Source organism: Hemiscyllium ocellatum, chromosome 20, assembly GCF_020745735.1.
Source record: "Hemiscyllium ocellatum isolate sHemOce1 chromosome 20, sHemOce1.pat.X.cur, whole genome shotgun sequence".
In the NCBI taxonomy this organism is placed as follows: Eukaryota; Metazoa; Chordata; class Chondrichthyes; order Orectolobiformes; family Hemiscylliidae; genus Hemiscyllium; species Hemiscyllium ocellatum.
In genome coordinates, this window is record NC_083420.1 from 39,377,959 (window position 1) to 39,396,308 (window position 18,350).

General features: G+C 39.2%; 1 protein-coding gene across 4 annotated transcripts in view; it reads left to right on the forward strand.

Annotated features, from left to right (window-relative positions):
• Positions 1-1,366: 1,366 nt before the first annotated feature.
• The window catches only part of mad1l1 (mitotic arrest deficient 1 like 1), an 897,160-nt gene continuing 880,176 nt past the window's right edge, over positions 1,367-18,350 (forward strand). The window contains exons 1-8 of one of the 4 annotated variants that reach the window (XM_060840293.1): positions 1,367-1,448; positions 6,021-6,178; positions 8,465-8,605; positions 9,354-9,533; positions 13,115-13,239; positions 14,121-14,202; positions 15,030-15,160; positions 15,770-15,884. In XM_060840293.1, the coding sequence (XP_060696276.1) occupies positions 6,029-6,178; positions 8,465-8,605; positions 9,354-9,533; positions 13,115-13,239; positions 14,121-14,202; positions 15,030-15,160; positions 15,770-15,884 (924 nt within the window). In that variant the 5' untranslated portion in view covers positions 1,367-1,448; positions 6,021-6,028. Of the gene's footprint in view, positions 1,453-1,482; positions 1,526-6,017; positions 6,179-8,464; positions 8,606-9,353; positions 9,534-13,114; positions 13,240-14,120; positions 14,203-15,029; positions 15,161-15,769; positions 15,885-18,350 lie in introns of those variants that run through there. The other 3 variants (XM_060840292.1, XM_060840294.1, XM_060840295.1) reach the window with 3 other exon arrangements.

The window sequence follows — 18,350 nt, forward strand, 5'->3', positions numbered from 1 at the left end:
ACTGGTACAATTACAATATTTAAAAGACATCTGGATAGTTGTGTGAATAGGAAGGGTTTAGAAGGATATGGGCCAAGTGCTGGCAAATGGAACTGGATAAATTTTAGATATCTGGTCGGCATGGATAAATTGGACCAATGGGTCTGTTTCTGTGCTGTACATCTCTATGACTCTATAAATGAAGAACAACAATTTTCTTGAAGAAGAGTACATAGCAAATTAGAGTTGACGTGTTCAAAGGTGAAGCCAGGAAGGACTTTTTCACACATTACAGAATGGAACATTCAAACATTTATTGATGGTGGGGGACAACTGGAAACTTAAAAACTGTTCTTGATTCAGTGTTTGTTTGACAGGTATATTAGATGGATAACTTAAATAGCTCAATGGAATTAAGTTATGAATTGTAATCTAATTTCATAGCAGAACGAACTTGAGGATTGAAATTTTGTTCCTTTGAGAATGGTCCAACATCATAAACACTTTAGTTAAGTTGAAAGAATAGTAAAGCAAGGATTGTTCAGCTTATGAAGAAATTGAGAGGAGTTTTTTTTAAAGATGTTCACAATCATTAAAGACCTAGACAGATAGGGAGAAATGTTTACCATTGGAACTGTCATGAACAAGACTTAAGATAATCAACAAAAGAAGCAACAGTGACATGAACATAAAACGTTTTACACAATGAGTGGTTAGGATCTGGAATGCACTAACTACAAGTGTTGGATTGTGACTTCAAAAGGGGAATTGGATAATTGAGAAATAATTTCCAGGGGTATGGGAGAAAGCAGAGCAGCAACCTTACTTAGCGGCTATTAAGGACAGCTGAATGGATAGTGATCTGAATACCCTTCTGAGCTGTACTATTCTATGTTAGAGACAAAACATGGAATTTGCTTCTACAAGGAATTGAGACGACTACCATATACACACAGGGGTAAAATAAATAGACTCTTGTCCAGATGTAGTTGGTTGAGAGGAATAGGTGGAGGCTGATCTGGTAGCAACACCGCCAAACTATTGGGTGCAAAAATAGAAATTGCTGGAGAAACTCAGCAGTTCTGACAGTATCTGTAAAAAGAATCAGAAACAAAAGTAGAAATTGCTGGAAAATCTCAGCAGGTCTAAAGGGCATCTGTAGAGTGAGAAACAGATACAAAAATAGAAATTGCTGGAGAAACTCAGCAGGTCTAAGAGCATCTGTAGAGTGAGAAACAGAAACAAAAATAGAAATTGCTGGAGAAACTCAGCAGGTCTAAGAGCATCTGTGGAGAGTAGAGAAAAAGCTAATACGTTGAGGTGGCCCGGGGTGGGGAGAGTGCGCTTCTCTTACGAGGATAACGGTAAGAGTTCGGCCCCGCCTTTTCCAACGGCTGGAGGCCTCGCGAGATCCGGGGAGAGGAGGGAGATCCAAGCGGAGAGCGGCTGCCTTCCCAGGCGAACAGCCGGTAGGTCAGCACCATAGGCCGGGGCGGGTGTTTTGACAGTTCCAGGCCGCAACCCCGTGAATAAAGCTGCGGGCCGGGTATTTCCGTTAATACACTTCCAAATTGACCCCCCCCCATCTCCCCGGTAATATAATTCCAGGCCGGGGTTTCCCCTGCGTGCAGCTCCGGGCTGGGGCTTCAGCCGTTATTTTAGTTTCGGATAGATCTCCGGTGGCGGGCTCCCCGGAGGATATTCACATCCAGTTGGTGCCTCCGGCTGGTCGGGTGTCCCCCTCGAGTGCTCTTACCCCCTGTCTCTCGGGCATTGCACCTGTTTCTGCAGGAAAGTGTTGAATAAAAGCTTAACATCCTCCAATAATGCGAGTCTAAGTAGCCGTGTGAGATGAAGGGGTATTCCAAAGGTTTTCTTTGTCGCTTGGGAAACTATCTACTCAGAGAACAGAAAAATCACAGACTTGAGTCAGCTGTGCGCCGAGTTGTCTGATGTGAGAGTTAGAGGATGCCTGTTTTGTCTCGCATCTTTCTGAGTTGTGCCATGGTCCCTTGCTTCCGATGCCTAAATAGCAGCCTCTGCTGGACATGTGCGCTCTCCAACATTGACAGAAGATGAACAGTACTGTACTTACAACTGAGAACCTTTCTGTGGTTGAATGGACTGCTAACGATGTGAAGAATGCCCCCTTGGAGGAAGTACTGATAAATGACAGTACCTGTACAGTGCTACTTCGTGTGGACACTTAGCGTTTTACATGACCACTGGACGTCTCAAAGTGCCATATAACCAGTGAAGTATTGTAGTTGTCAGGTGGGAACACAGCAACCAGTCTGCACGCAGTAACCAATCTCAAACAACCTGATAGTGGTGCAGTTTTTGTGATTTGAGGGATTAACATTTACCAAGACCAGGGATAATGCCGGTGCTCCTCTTTGAAATTGTGTCATGGGGTTTTTCACATCAACCAGGCAGACAGATAGGGCCTTGGTTTAACATTTCAAGAAAGACGGGAAGTCAATATGAGTAAACCTCTATTGTTCTAGACTTTTCATTCAAGCCCTGAAGTCAGATGCCCAGAATCTTGTGACCAGAGGTGAGAATGCTGCCAAGTGCATCACATAACTTTAGAAGAGCAACAGTACAAATAAAATTGGTAAATAAATGCCCATTTATGGTCTCCTGAGTAGGTGGGACCCTGTGACTAGTGGAATGCCACAGGGATCATTTGAGGTCAGTGTATATATATATATATATATATATATATATATAAATGACTTGGATGACAAAAGTGATTTTGCATTTGCCATGTTTCTCATGACACATAAATAGGTAAGGAGGCAAGTAATAAGGATAACAATCTGCAGAACAATAATCAGTTGAGTGAGTGGATGCAAAAATGTTAGGGTTAGACAAAATATAATAAAATATGAGGTCATGCAATTTGGCAGGAAGATGGAAGAGCTGAATATTTAAATAGAGAGCAATTGCAAAATGCTGCAGCACAGAGGGATTTGGGAATTCTTGTACTTGAATCCTAGCATCCATGATTTGCAAGTAACAGGGAAGGCAATGAAATCTTAGCTTTTATTTCAAAGGGAATGAAATGCAATAATAGGAAAGTCTTGTTAAACTACAAAAGCCAATCCCAGAATACTCTTAACAATTTGGCCTTTTATATTAGAAAGATACAGTGGCATTGGAGGCAGTCCAGAGAAGAGTCACTAGGTTGATCCTGGGTTTGGAGGGATTTTCCTAGAAGAGATTGAGTAGTTTAGATTTGTATTCATTCTTAGGGGACTTGACAGAGTAGATGTGGAGAGGTGGTTTTTGTGGGAGATTCTAGGACCAGAGGGCATAATTTCAGAATAACGGATTGTCCATTTAAGATGGACTTGAGGACCGTTTTCTTTGATGATTTATTACTGTGGAGGACTATCGAGGCAGAGTGATATAGTATACTTTAGGCTGTGATACGTTTTAATCACTAAGGGAATCAAAAGTTATGGATTCTTATGGATGAGGCCAGACCACTCAAAACATTCTTAAGTAGGCAGCCCAGACCGTAACTTTGCAATTTATTTCAGTAAGTGTACAGTGACAGTTACCCGGAGTAAGTTAGCTAGATTGACTACCAGTTTTTAAAACAGGCAAAAATTTATTCATAAAATTACAGAATGCAATAAAAGAACAGAATAAAGAATACCCATAGACTACAGTCTATCCAAACTAGACTTAATTATGTTGTTCCAAAAAATATGTGCAACAGTCCCAATAAATAAACTCCAGAGCAAAAATGAAACAAAAGGCTTACAGGTCGAAGTTAGAAGGGCAGAAGGGGAGAGAGAGTTTAGCAGCCTGTTTCCACACAGCTTCTGCTGCACTGACTCAAACAAGACTTCAGCTTTTAGGACTGACCACTCCCCTTTCGTCCAGCTTTGTGACAGGATTCAAGACAGGAAAGTGGAATTGGATTATCAGATCAACTGTGACCTCGTTCAATGGCTGAGCAGAGTCAGTGGGGCTATATGGCGTAGTTCTCCTACATCTAATGGTTTTAATGAATAGTAAATTAAAAATTGACCACAAGCTATATGTATACTCTTTTACCATCTCAACTAATCTCTCATCATAGTTTCATCATTGTACAAGAAAGCAGTGAACAAATTTGTACTTCAAATGTGGAGTTCATTGCTATCACATAGTTTGTGAGCTTAACATTTTTATGTTTCAGGGTGCCTCTGCAGATCTTGAGTAGATAGAAATTTTTAATTGAAGTCAAGTAATGCCCAGAGCCTAGAAACCTGTGTGCATTAGATAAGGATAGAAGGACATCAGAGCACATAGAGGAACAGGAGTAGGCATTGCAATTCTACTGTGCAATTCAGTGAGATCATGACTGATCTTCTATTTCATAATTTTCCTGTACTATCCCTGTATCCCTTGATGCATTTGATGCTGATTGTACCTCCCTTATCCAGCCCACTCTAAGTCTGACAACCATTGTGGTGTGGCATCCAGAGTATTTCCAGTTAAAGATAGCTCTGTCAATTTTGAGATTTATTTTAAATGTTAGCAGTCAGTCAAAGTGATTTATTGCTATTTTCACAGAGAATAGTTTATCATTACGAACTGGATTAACTGTTAGCCAGAAGCCAAGTTTATTAGTTTGTGTCCTAGTTAGATCACCTCCTCCCTGTCAGATCTCCATCGGAGTGCTGGTATTCTGAAGTACTTCCTCAAAGTTGTCCTTTTCAGCATCATCATTGCATTATCCTCAGGAATTTCAGCAGCTGAGGTGTCTAGAAAGAGCAGGTGGACAAGACACGGACTGGGCTTTAGTCTGGGTGTGAGAGAATGGCACTGGATAGGATCCTGGGGAGTGTATTGCGCATTGTGACTGTGCTGGATTACCTTTATCAGTTTTAGTCTAGGACATACTGAACAACTAAGCCTCCACAGCTGTTTGTGACAAAGAATTCTATAGATTCACCATTCTCTGAGTGAAGAAATTCCTGCTTCTCTCTGTCCAAAGTGGCCTGCCTCGTATTCTGAGCCTGTGTACTGGTTCTAGATCCCATAGCCAAGGGAAACATCCTTCCTTTTGATTCATGTGAGAATCTTTTATGTTTGAATGAGATGACCTCTCAATTTTCTAAAATCCAGAGAACAAAAGTCCAGTATATTTAATCTTTCTTCTCTGACAATTCCTCTATTTAGGTTGATGACCGGATCATTCATTGTAATGATGTTGAATGAAGGATAAGTTTATTTTTGTCTGGGACAACAGGGTGTTCTCTCCCTTTTCCTCAGAATAGTGCAATGGAATCTTTTGTATCCATCTAAAAGGACAAACAGAACCTTCTTTAATCCTCATCCAAAATTATGCCTCTATGCCTCCCTCTTCCTATTTGTGCTGGGTTTTTTATTTTTGATTCTAATTCTCTGCTGAGAAGGAAGAAAGATTCTTGTATCCCTTAATGTTGCTTTCTGTGTCAAGCCACATCGAGAACACCTAGAGCATTAATAACCAAATCAAGGCTCCATTTGTATAGCTGTTGGTAGCTGAAGAACTGGAAGAAAATCAGCTTTGTGGCTTTGACTGGAATGGGGCAACATCAAGAGGTTGAAAATACTTATTAACAATGTCAGAAGTCACATGACACCAGGTTATTGTCTAAACAGGTTTATTTGAAATCACAAACTTTTGGAGCCCTGCTCCTTCATCAGGTGAAGTTAGGTTTATTTGTATTTGTCTCTCTACCTTAATTAATCGGTTTATAGGTCATCCCTTGAATTGTTACTCACACTGTTTTACACTTGTGATCACCTGCAAAGACTTGTTATTTAACCTGTATTCCACTCAGACTAAAAAAAAAATTCACTTGATGAAGGAGCAACTTCTGAAAGCTTGTGATTTCAAATAAACCAGTTGGACTATAACCTGGTGTTGTGTGACTTCTGACTTTGTCCACTCCAGGCCAACAGCAGCACTTCCACATCATGGCTACTTCTTAACATGCTTCTCTTTTAAAAATAATTTTTTCCTAACAATGTGTTCTGCTGTACTTGCAAAGCAGGAGACAGAATGGATGATCTCGGCGAAAATACCACAGTCTTCTCAACCTTACGCTCCTTCAACAATTTTTTGTCGGAAGGTTCAGATACAATACCCAAGACGAGCGAGCCAAGCTCTGTCTCTAGAATGTTGCAGTTGCAATACGAGCAGAGAATACAGGTGAGTGAATTGTCATAGAAAATTGATATTGGAGGACACTACTCAGTGCTTTGAACTTGCTGGACTATTCAATATGGTTATGGCTGATAATCCAACTCACCTGTTCTTGTTTTCGCCCCATAACCTTTCATCCCTTCAGCCCTAAGAACTATATATAACTCCTTCTTGAAAGCATTCAATGTTTTGGCCATAACTTTCTTTGGCAGAGAATTCAACAGGTGCACCACTGGGTGAAGAAATTTCACCTTGTCTTGGTCCTAATTGGCCTACCTTATCTTGTGATACCCCCTAGTTCTGGGCTCTCAGGTCATCGGCAACCTCCTTCCTGCATTTACTGGTCTAGTCCTGTTGGAGCTTTATAGGTTATTAAGATTCCCCCGTCATTCCTCTAAACTGCAATGCATATAGTCCTAGCCGATTCAGTTTCCCTTCATATGTCAGTTCTGCCATCCCAGGAATCAGCTTGATAAGCCTTTTTTGCATTCCCTCCTTTGATAGAATATCCTTCCTCAGGTAAGGACACCAAAACTGCACATAATACTCCAGATATGGTCTCACCATGTAACTGTAGTAAGACATCCTTGCTCCTGTACTCAAATCCTCTCACCATGAAGGAATATATATTGTTTGCTTCCTTCACCATCTGTTGCATTTACATGCTTACTTTCAGCAATTGGAGTACAAGGACGTGCAGGTCTTGTTCCCCTTCCTGGTCTGTCACCATTCAGATGATAATTTGCCATCCTGTTTTTGCTACTAAGAAGATAACCTTACATTGATCCACATTATATTTCATCTGTCACGAATTTGTCCACTCAACTTGGCCAAATCTCACTGAAGCATCTCTGCATCCTTCTCACTGTTCACCCTTCCACCCAGCTTTATGTTATCTGCACACTTGGAGATATTGTATTTAGTTCCCCATGTAAAACAATTTATGTTGTGAATAGTTGGGGTCCATGCATTAATCCCTGTGGTGCTCCACTCATCACTGGTTGCCACATGATAAAAGACCCGTTTATTTCTACTCTTTGTTTCATGTCTGCCAACCAGCTCTTTATCCATGTCAGTATATAATGTGGTTTAATTGTATCTCATATGTGGAACCTTTTTGAAAATCTTCTGAAGTAAACCCCATCCATTGGCTCCCCCTTATCAACTTTGAGTTAAATCCTTGAAAACGGTCTCATAAATTTGTCAAGCACGATTTCCTTTTCATAAATCCATGCTGTAACTGTCCAATATTGTACACTTTTTCCAAGTGCTCTACTATTAAATCTTTTATTATGGATTGTAGTCTTTCCCTACTGCTAATGTCAGGCTAACTGGTCAATAATTCTCTGTTTTCTTCTTTTTCAAATAGTCATGGAATCCCAATAGTGCAGATGGAGGATCTGCAAATGAAGTTAAAATCGAACCTGGGGCCCTGGGCTGTGAGGCAACCATGCTAGCTCTGTGCCACTGTAATGATGGCAAACAGTAGTGTTATATTAGCGATACTTCAATTCATAGAAACTGTTCCAGAGTCTTTAAAATCTTGAAAGATAACCACTGTTTCTAGGGTCACTTCCTTCAATGCGCTGGGATGTAGATTATTATGCCTTGGGATTTACTGGCATTTAATCTCATCAATTTCCTCAATTCCATTTTCCTACTAATACTGATTTCCTTCAGTTTCAACCTCTTGCTAGATGCTGTGTTCTGCAACATTTTTGGGACGTTACTTGTGTCCTTCTTTGTGAAGATAGAACCAAAATATGTATTTAGTTGTCTGCCATCTATTTGTTCCCCATTACAATCTTGCTCCAGTTTCTTACTGTTAGGAACCTACACTTGTCTTCCCTAATCTTTCCGTGTTCACATACCTGTCATTTGGGGTTATCCAGTCTGCGAAATATAAAACACTGCATAGTTCTTGAAGAACGCTTTCAGGAAGCAAGAGGAAGAAATGGATGGGGTGGGCAAATGTAGATGATGGGAGAGCAGAAACAAACAGAATGCATGTCATTGGAAACATTTTCTAGGTTTTTCCTTAGCACATCACGGTCTCATAGCATCAAAGAAAATTGAGAAAAATGGAGACAAAGTGGAGTTGAGATGATTCCACCATGGTCATAATGAATAGTGGGGCAGGGCCATACGACCCATTCTGTGTCTATTTCTTACATTCTTAATGTCTTCATTACAGTTCATACATCTCTTCTTCCAACCTCCTTCATCCCTCTCCATAGTATCTTACTCCCCCAAAAAGTTAACGTATTAACATTTTTTTGCCATGTTTATCAGGCTGAAGAGCAGGCTGACTACGTTCGTTCCCATTCACGCATTCTAGAGGTGGAATGGGAGAAACAGAAGATGGAGGTCTGCCATAAACGGGCTAGGATTGAGTTGGAGAAAGCAGCACAAAATAGTTCCTGGAACTATGAGGTACTGACATTAGTCTAGGAAGGTCTCCAAACTGTTCCGATATCAAAAATTCTTCACATTTCACAGTTTTCTGGTTTTAGTTGTCGTCTTTCTCTTGTCAGTGCTGCAGTGTTGTTAGGTGCTAAGAGAGTGTGGGATTGAAAACTATTCCTCTTGATTATTAGTTTAGGCCTTTAGATCATCATTCCAGCAACATAACCTTAAAATAAGGAAAGAATATTCACTTTGTGGCTTGTCAGACTCTTCCTCAGCCTGTAAATCTCGATCTACTTTCTCACTATTCTCAAGTGACAAGTTTGAGAATATAGAAACACCGAACTGCGGAATGTGATTTATCTGTTTTTGTCTCTATATGCAATGGAAGTAATTGAGCTTGAGAAGCTAGTTTTGTCTATCTCAAGGACAAAAACAGAAATTGCTGGATAAGCTCAGCAGGTCTAGTAACATCTGTGGAGAGAAATCAAAGTTAGTGTTTTGGGTCGAGTGACTGTTCCTCAGACCCAAAAGGTTAATACTAATTTCTCACCACAGATGTTGCCAGATCTGCTGAGCTTATCCAGCAATTTCTGTTTTTGTCTCAGATTTGCGGCATGTGTGGTTCTTGCAGTTTGTTTATCCCAAACTGATCATGAAAGCTAACTTGGTGTTCTTAATTATATTAATTTGAAATTGAAGCTATTAATGTCCTACATGAATAATTTATTCTTATTTGAAGTATCTTATTTTGTGTTTTTCCCTTCTAATGTAGCGGGAGGCAGATCGCAACCAGGAACTAATAACGCAGGTAAAACAACTGCGGGAGAAGGAAGCAGATGTTGAGACAAAGTTGAAGGATCAGATTGATATGAATAAGTCACTGAAAGAGAACCTTGGGCTTCAAAGCAAGAAGCTCCAAGAAAAAGAAGAAAAGCTTGCTGAAGCTAATCAGGTAAAAAACAGATTGTGCAACAGATATAACATAGTCAATGCAAAATAAAAATGCTAATCTAAATCCCAAATAAGAGTAGTTCATTTTCATCAAGTATACTTAATTCTCCTAATTTTTCTCCTTGTCTTTTAGCGTTCTCAATTGACTCCACCCTTGCTGACATTTGCCAGTTAACAGTAGACAGTAGTTAAAAGTAGTTACCTGGGAATCTGGCGATTGATATTCTGAGCCTGCAAGAGAAGTCCCGAGGTCTGCCTGGTTAACTTTCCATGATGGCAGAATTAAGATTGGATGTTTACCACAGCATTGAATTATGTTTATGCCGTAAGCAAAAAAAACAAAAGAATGGTGGATGCTGGCAATCAAAAACAAAATTCATCAGGTCTGGCAGAGAAATCAGATAATGTTTTGGATCCAGTTCTGAAGAAGGGTCACTGGATGTGAAATGTTAACTCTGATTTCTTTCCACAGATGCCAGACCTGCTGACATTTTCCAACAATTTTTGTTTTCATACCTTTGTGTAGTGCTTTTAATATTCCAAGGTGTTTCATGGAAATTACATCAGAAATACTTCGACACAGCTAGGAGTTCTGGCCAAAATATAGCCAGAGGTAGATAGGTGGTGACTTAAAGAGAGGGGATCCACCATGGGTCACGTTGCAGAAGGTCCAGTTATTAGGCAGTTGTAGAGCTGGAGCAGATTACAGTGATAGGGAGGGATGAGGCAGTGGAACAATTTCAAAAATATGTTAAATGATTCTAAGCAACTTGTTTCCTCTGACCTATGCAGATGTTTCTTCTATATGTTGATTAATATTCATGGGAAGAAGTTCTGTCTTAAATTTGCTTTACGTAATTGAAAGCTATGCTCCTTTTGCCTTGCTACAGTTATCTACACTAATGTTAAAGTAGATTATGTGAAAGTCATTGAAGTTGGATAGAAGTAGATGTCTGGAATTTTGGAAGTGTTGGACTATGTGGAATCTTTATGCAAATTGTTCTTTCTTCAAAGGAAATGGTTTACAGGTATTATAATTATTGTCTGTAGGACTCTAACAAGACTGTCAGATTGACCATGATGACCTGCTTTCCCTCTATCCAGACAGGGAGGGTGATAAATTCAAAACTAATCAGAAGAAACAATATTTCAGTAATTAAAAGGGCAGTCTTTAGAACAGGCTCCCTATGGAGATTGTGGAAGCCCTTTTATATTTATTTATTGGAATTCAAAATTAGATATATTATTTTCAGAAAATGATGTATGAGGAAACAATGTATGGCTAATTTTGAGGTATTGTGTGACAATCTTTACTTTTTACAAAGTCCATCCTGTTATTGTACACAAATAAATGATCACACTGGAAACTTTCCTGGAAGTGGTAAACTATCAGTTTGACTGAAGGGTCTGTTTCTGTGCTGTATGACTCTATCTGCATTAAATATCAGTGCAAGAGTCTTGGATTTCTGCTATAAATTAAGAAATAAAAACATTTATAAAGCATTTACACCAATAAGCATTCTTTTCAACTTATCCAATGATGGTACCTCCACTACACTGGAGAGTTGACATACATTTTATTTGATTGAGATTTGTAGCTTGGCTTGGAGGTTGTCACAGCAACCATTATATGCCACAAGAGGAAATGTAATATTTATTTAATAAGGAAGTCAGGAATAGCATAAAAGTAAAAGAAAAATCATTATGATGTGGTGAAGATTAATGGGAGACCAGAGGATTGGGAAAAATAAGCAGAGGATAAGTAAAAAAAAAAAAATAAGGTGGAAGTATGAGAGAAAGTTTCTGGCAATATTAAAGAAGACTTTTTTAGATACCTAAAAGTAAGGGAGAGGCAAGAGTAAACATTTGACCTTAGGAAAATGAGCTTAGAGAAGTAGTCATAGGGAACAAAGAAATGGCAGAGATACTGAATAGACACTTTACATCAGTTTTCGCAGTGGAAGACACCAGCAGCATATCAGAACTTCGAAAGTTGGGGGCAGAGCTCAGTATACTGGCCATCACTAAGAAGCCGGTGGATAAATCACCCTGACCAGATGGACTGCACTCCAGAATTCAGAAGGAGATAGCTGAGGAGATTTTAGAGGTGTCGGTGATCTTACAGGAATCATTGGAGTCAGGGAGGGTGCCAGAGGATTGGATAATGGTTAATGTAATACTGCTGTTGAGAAGTGAAGGAGGCAGAAGAAAGAAAGGTATAGGCTGGTTAGCCAGACCTTGGGTATTGATAAGATTTTAGAGGTCAGTATTAAGGATGCGATTATGGAACACTTGGAAGTACATGATAAAGTAGAATTGAGTTAACATGGCTTTGTCAAGGGTCAGTGTTGGGACCACAACTATTCGCGATCTACATTAACAATCTGGACAAATGAACTGAGGAAGTTGCTGCTAAGTCTGCACTTACACAAAGATAGGTGGAGGGCCAAGTAGTGTTTACCAAGCTGAGAAGCTGCAGAAAGTCTTGGACTGTTGGAGAGGGTAGGCAAAGAATTGGTAAATGGAATATAGTGTGGGAAAGTGTGAAGTTATGCAGTTTGGTAGGAAGAATAGAGGTGTAGATAATTTTCTAAATTGAGAAAGGTTTCAGTAACCTGAAGCACAAAGGAACTTGGGAGTCTGAGTTCAGGATTCTCTTAAAGTTAAAATGCAAGTTCAGTTGGCAGTTAGGAAGGCAAGTGTAACGTTAGCATTCATTTCAAGACGACTAGAAAACAAGGAGAAATACATTCCTGTATAAGGCTCTGGTCAGATCACATTTAGAATACTGAAAGCAGTTTTCAGCCCCATATCAAAGGAAGGATCTGCTGGCATTGGAAGGATTCCAGAGGACTTTTACAAGGATGACCCTGGGGATGAAGGGCTTGTCATTTTAAGGGTGGTTGAGGATCTATACTTGGAGTTTAGAAGGATAAAGTGGGATCTGATTGAACTTGCAGAATACTGAGATGCCTGGATATGGACATGGAGAAGCTGTTTCCACTAGTAGGAGAAACTAGGACCTGAGGGCACAGCCTCAAAGTGAATGGTCGACACTTTAGGACTGAGATGAGGAATTTCTTCAGCCATAACGTGGTTAATCTGTGGCACTTATTGCTGCAGTGGGCTGTGGAGGCCAAGTCATTGTGAGTATTTAAGACGGATAGGTTATTGATTAGTAAGGGGTCAAGGGCTACAGAGACGAGACAAGATAAGACAAGAGAATGGGTTTGAGAAACATTATCAGCCGTGATTGAATGACCGAGTAGACTCGATAATTATGCTTCTATGACCATCCACCCTTTATATCATTATGGCTGACAGCAAGTAAGTGCTTTCCTTATTTTGTATTTACTTTGAAATAGCAACAATTACACAACATTTAACATTTGTCAGGCAGAAATTTTGTCCATTTGGTGTTTCAAAAAGTTAATATACAATTATGTCTCCATTACAAGTGTGCAAAATTAACTCATAAAAGATGTACCCCCAAGGGTTAGCATATTCCTGCAAGTTAAAGTTTGGACGTGATTGTTTGAATGTTTCCTCTTATGATGGTGTTTTCTCTGTGCTATAATTTAGATGATTGATGTCCTTAAGGCTAAGATATCAGAACAGCAACAGCAACAGATGGCTCAGGAAATGCAGCTGACAACATTGCGCACGGAGCGCCAGGAGCTACATGAGCAAGTGGAAGTGCAACACAAGTAAGTCCAAAAATAAATCATTATATGTACCATTAAGCAGAATTATGCTGGTTGTTTTAATCTCTATCTCTGCGTTTCATTCACAAAACCATCCTTGACGTAGTTGGAGTTTTTGAACCTGGAAAGAAAGCTATTAACTTTTAAAGTCTTAAAACAAAAGACTCTCTTTGCAATTTCATTTTATCTCCCATTGCCTCTTGATGGTGTTGACTTATCTTGGAATTTGGTTCCATTGCAACTGGCAAGCCTTCAGTTTTTTGTCCTAGTCCCATAAGATTTCACAGACTGCCATTATCTTCATTCAGCATCATTAGGCAACAGAGCAGTTTGAAATGGCTGCTGTCTCCATTATCCTGGCCTGGCTTGACATCTGCAGTATCTGTCTTTTGTTCAATGGACTGCATCTCTAGGTTTGGATTTACTGGCGTAATTGTCCTCTGCTGCCTCAGCCGTGACCATTTTTCATAGGTGTGCCAAGATAGTAAATGTCAAAAGGCCAGTCATTTCTGTGGGCTTTACAAATGAACTTGATTTATCATTTTCTATAGAGGTATAAAATTTAGGAGTAGAACCCAAGTAAATGTTGACTGCCCTAACTTAGGGAAACCTCAACTGAATGTACGATGTTAGTACTGCCCTAGTTAAGGTCAGCTTCAGAACGAGATTGAACTGGAATTTTTCTCACGTGTGTGGCTGAGACGTAGTGACAGAAGAAAGACTCTGTTGAAATTTTGCAAAGAAGAGTGGTAGAGATTCATAGACCCATGAAAAAAATAAAACTGAAATTTAAAACAAAAGGGATCTACTTATGTTATCTCTCTTACTTTTGGAGATTTCTGTGATCTAACTTTTTTTAAATTTTGTCTCCTTTCCCAAAATAGGAAGTGGCAAGAGGCTGTACAAAAGATTCAGACTCTTGAAGCAGCTCAAGTGGTTAATGCTGAGAATGAGCAGAAATTGAAGGTGAGCAACAGTTTGATTATTCTCACTGTTCTCAAGAAAGTGAACAGGATGTTCTGTTTGTCATTGCAGAGTAATGGATGTTGCTAAATGAGCTGCTTGAAGAAGGGCTTGAGTAATTGAGTAAAATGGGAGAAAGTGAGGACTGCAGATGCTGGAGCTTAGAGCTGAAAAATGTGTTGCTGGAAAAGCGCAGCAGGTCAGGCAGCATCAAAGGAGCAGGAGAATCGACGTTTCGGGCATAAGCCCTTCTTCAGGATTCCTGAAGAAGGGCTTATGCCCAAAACGTCGATTCTCCTGCTCCTTTGATGCTGCCTGACCTGCTGCGCTTTTCCAGCAACACATTTTTCAGTAATTGAGTAAAATGGTGATTCAGCAAGATTTTGTGGTATACTCTGTGTTTTGGTGCTGAAGTACTTAAGCCACATGGACTAAGAGCTCAAAGTTTCAGTTTCCATTGAGCTTTACTCAGTTGTGGATACCAATAGACTGCTGTAGTCAAACCTGAGAACTTTGAATGTGTGAAGGGGAAGAGATCATTAACTATTTATGTTTCCAAGTTTTATCCACTGGCTACTGTTGTAATAAGTGAGAGTGAGAATAGATTGAATTTAGCAGTAATGTTCCCTGTTTTTGAGTAATCCTTCAAGATTTACTACTGAATGATTGACTACAATGGAACTCAAAAGTTGGACAAAGTGTGATGATACTGCTTGCATCCACAAAATGATGTAGCCTGGAACATTATTTGGAGAATATAAGGCGAAATGAAAATGAGAAAATAAAGCTTAAAAATTCCAACGCTCATGTCTGGTTTCTTAATTTTACAGGAATTAGAGAATAAAATGACTCAGCAAGAACAAGACTCTGTGATTGTGAAGAACATGCGGTCAGATCTAGGTCGAATCCCTGAACTGGAGAAAGAGCTTCGACAGCTAAAGGAGAAGAATGCCTATTGCAGGTAAGTAAATGTGATCAGTCACTTTTCTGGTAAAGCATCTTGATTATAACATGCAATATTTTCATGAAATATGCTGAATTAAAGGCAAAGATGATATTCCTCCAGTCTCTTATGATCAAATAGGCTTATCTGTGAATATGGTGTATTCTCATTGAATCTTTGTTCAATGCTGCTTTGTAATGTACCTGTATTCCAGTTTAAGATCACTTGCACAGTTGGTCCTGGAAAATTGTCATACTTACATCAAATATGGTTAGATACTCTCTGTACTTTTTTTAAGCTATTATCCATTTCTGAGAGAAACTGTCAACTTCTTTGCAAAATGAAGTAAGATCTTTGATACTAAAGAGGGGTGAAGAAACTTCTGGCTACATCTGTGGAGAAAGAAACGGAACTAACATTTCAAGTCAGGTACTACTGTTCAGAACTGAAGAAATTCTTTGTTCACAGATGCTGCCAGATCTGCTGAGTTTCTCCAGTATTCTCTCTCTCTTTCAGATTTCCAGTGTTTTTGTATTTTGATTTTATGGAAGATTTTTGATGCTGGTAATGGAGTAAGGAATGTAAAATGGGATTATATCTCAAACAAATCCTATCTTCGACAAACAGGGAGGTGGAAGATAACAATTCACTGCTGAAGGAAGAATTAGAAAGTCTTCGTAAAAAGCTTGAACGTCTCGAGAAGTTAAAGGAAGAGAAGGTTGCTCTGGAATTGGAAAATGAGGTTAATGTTTATTTCATTTAATTTGTTTCCTTCGTTGCCCCCTTCCCAGATAATATGACCGTCATAACATGATTAGGTGAAATGCATCAAATAGTTTGTTCCTTCCCATTCTAGGAAGGGTTGGTGACAATTCGCCACGGCAGATTCGCCGCTGATGATTAGCCACTGCCAGTTCTCCACCAGCATTTCTCCACTGGGGTTGTTTGATCTCTGGAGACTATTCGCTACTGGAAATATATATAAGTACTGATTGTTTTCCCTCCCACCTGTTCTTTCATACTTCTCAATCCCCTCTATTTATACAATTACATACTACATATTGATTTAAAAAAAGGTAAAATAAATATCATTTTATTGGTTTATGTATATAAATGAGTTACAAACTTTAAGCAGAAAAAGGAAATATATTTTAAAAATCTTTATAATAGCTGTAAAATCTCACATTAATATTAAACAATGAAATTTCAGTTCATTTGATAGTTATGTGCTATTCCTCTAAGATACTCCAAACAATCTCTTTCACCATATTCAAGAACAACGCAACGCAAACACTACCTTAACCAATATAACGACAATTTTATATAGTTTAGATATGCTTGTTCTCTAACATTTTAAACGTTGTTAAATTAAAAAAATCTATTAACAAAAATAAATGGTTATTAAGACAAGTAAACGCTACCACCAATATTCAAAATTTACGACTTATTTGCGGTGACGAATTGTCTTCACTGGCCAATGGATGGTGGCTAAGCATCCTCGGTGGATAAAGGACAGTGGCTAATCGTCGGTGGCGAATCTGCTCTGGTGAATGGTCCCATCCCGTCTAGGAAAGGTGGAGGATCTTGCAATCATAGGATCAGTTAGCTATACTATTGATGGATTTGAGTGTATGTTTTCACTAGAACATAACGAGGAGCAGGAGTGAGCAATTTACCCCCTCGAACCTGCTCTGCCATTTGATGCGATCATGGCTGACCTCATCTTGGCTTTAACACAATTTTCTTGCCCACTCCCCATCACACTTCAGCTCTACTTATTAAACTCCATCTCCTCCTCAAATTTACTCACTGTCCCAGATCAACCACAGTCCTGGGGACAATGAATTCCACAGTTCACAGTCTGTACTGAGTTTGCAACTAAAACAAAACATATTGGTTCTTCAAATCACGATGTTGTAATGGTTTTCAATGTCTCACTATGGGAAAGGTTTCATTTGCAGAGAATATTGGAGGGATTTGCTGATACCAGGAATGAAAGGCTTTTAGTTAACAAGAGAGAATGGAATAAGAGCTGTTCCCTTAATGAAAAACAAGGAAAATTAAATGGAGAACCAAAAGAGCTGCTCAGAATTGTGAAGTGCCTTGTTTGCAATAATTTGAAAACAATTATTTTCTTTCATTCCAAGGATTACAATCCTAACTTTTCCATTTGTATCACCTAAACTGAACTTTCTCAGTCTTGGAACCATTCCTGTGAACCTCTTCTGCAGTTTCTCCAATGCCCTTCCTATACTTTAGCACTCCGAATTATACACAATACTTCAGTTGGGATTTAAGCGTGTCTTATATAAGTTCAGACTGTATCCTTTAATTCTATCTCCACCTGTCCTGCCACATTCACTGATCCATGTGCATATACATCCAGATTTCTCTGCTCCTGCACCCCATTTAGAATTGTACTCTTTATTTTATACCCTTTATTTCCTCCTACCAAAATGCATCAATTTACACTTCTTTGCATTGACCTTCATCTGCCACATATTTTCCCAGTCCACCAATTTGGTTAGGTCCATTGAGAGTTCTGCACTGTCTTTCTTTATACTTTACAATGCTTCCAAGTTTTGTATCATCTGCAAACTTTGAAATTTATCAAGATTTTAATTGTTGCTATATATTGGATAAGTAAAAGGTCCTAATGCTGATCCTTTACAAACTTCATTACAAATCTTCCTTCAGCCTGAAAAATATTCAATGTCAGATATCACTTGGCTATTTTGTAACCATGTTGCTACTGTCCCTTTTATTCTGTGAGCTATATCTTTTCTCATAAGTCAATTATTTGGTGCTGTTTTGAATGACTTTGAGAAGACAATATCTCTAGTTCTTTGTTCGGTATATGGACTTCTGAGGCCTGTACACAGCAGCGACCTATGAACACAGAAGTCTGTCAGCATGTCTATTGTGGCATGCGCAGAACCTCAGAGCATCTGCAATCATGCAGCTTAGAGGGAGCACTGGTCACCGATGCTTTGTTGCATCTTCAAACTCCAACAAGTTAGTTAAACATGGTTTTCTTATTAGAAATTCCTGAAGAAGGGCTTATGCCCGGAACGTCGATTCTCCTGTTCCTTGGATGCTGCCTGACCTGCTGCGCTTTTCCAGCGACACATTTTCACCTGTGATCTCCAGCATCTGAATTCCTCACTTTCTCCTTTCTTATTAGAAATCCAAGTAACTTCTAATTCCA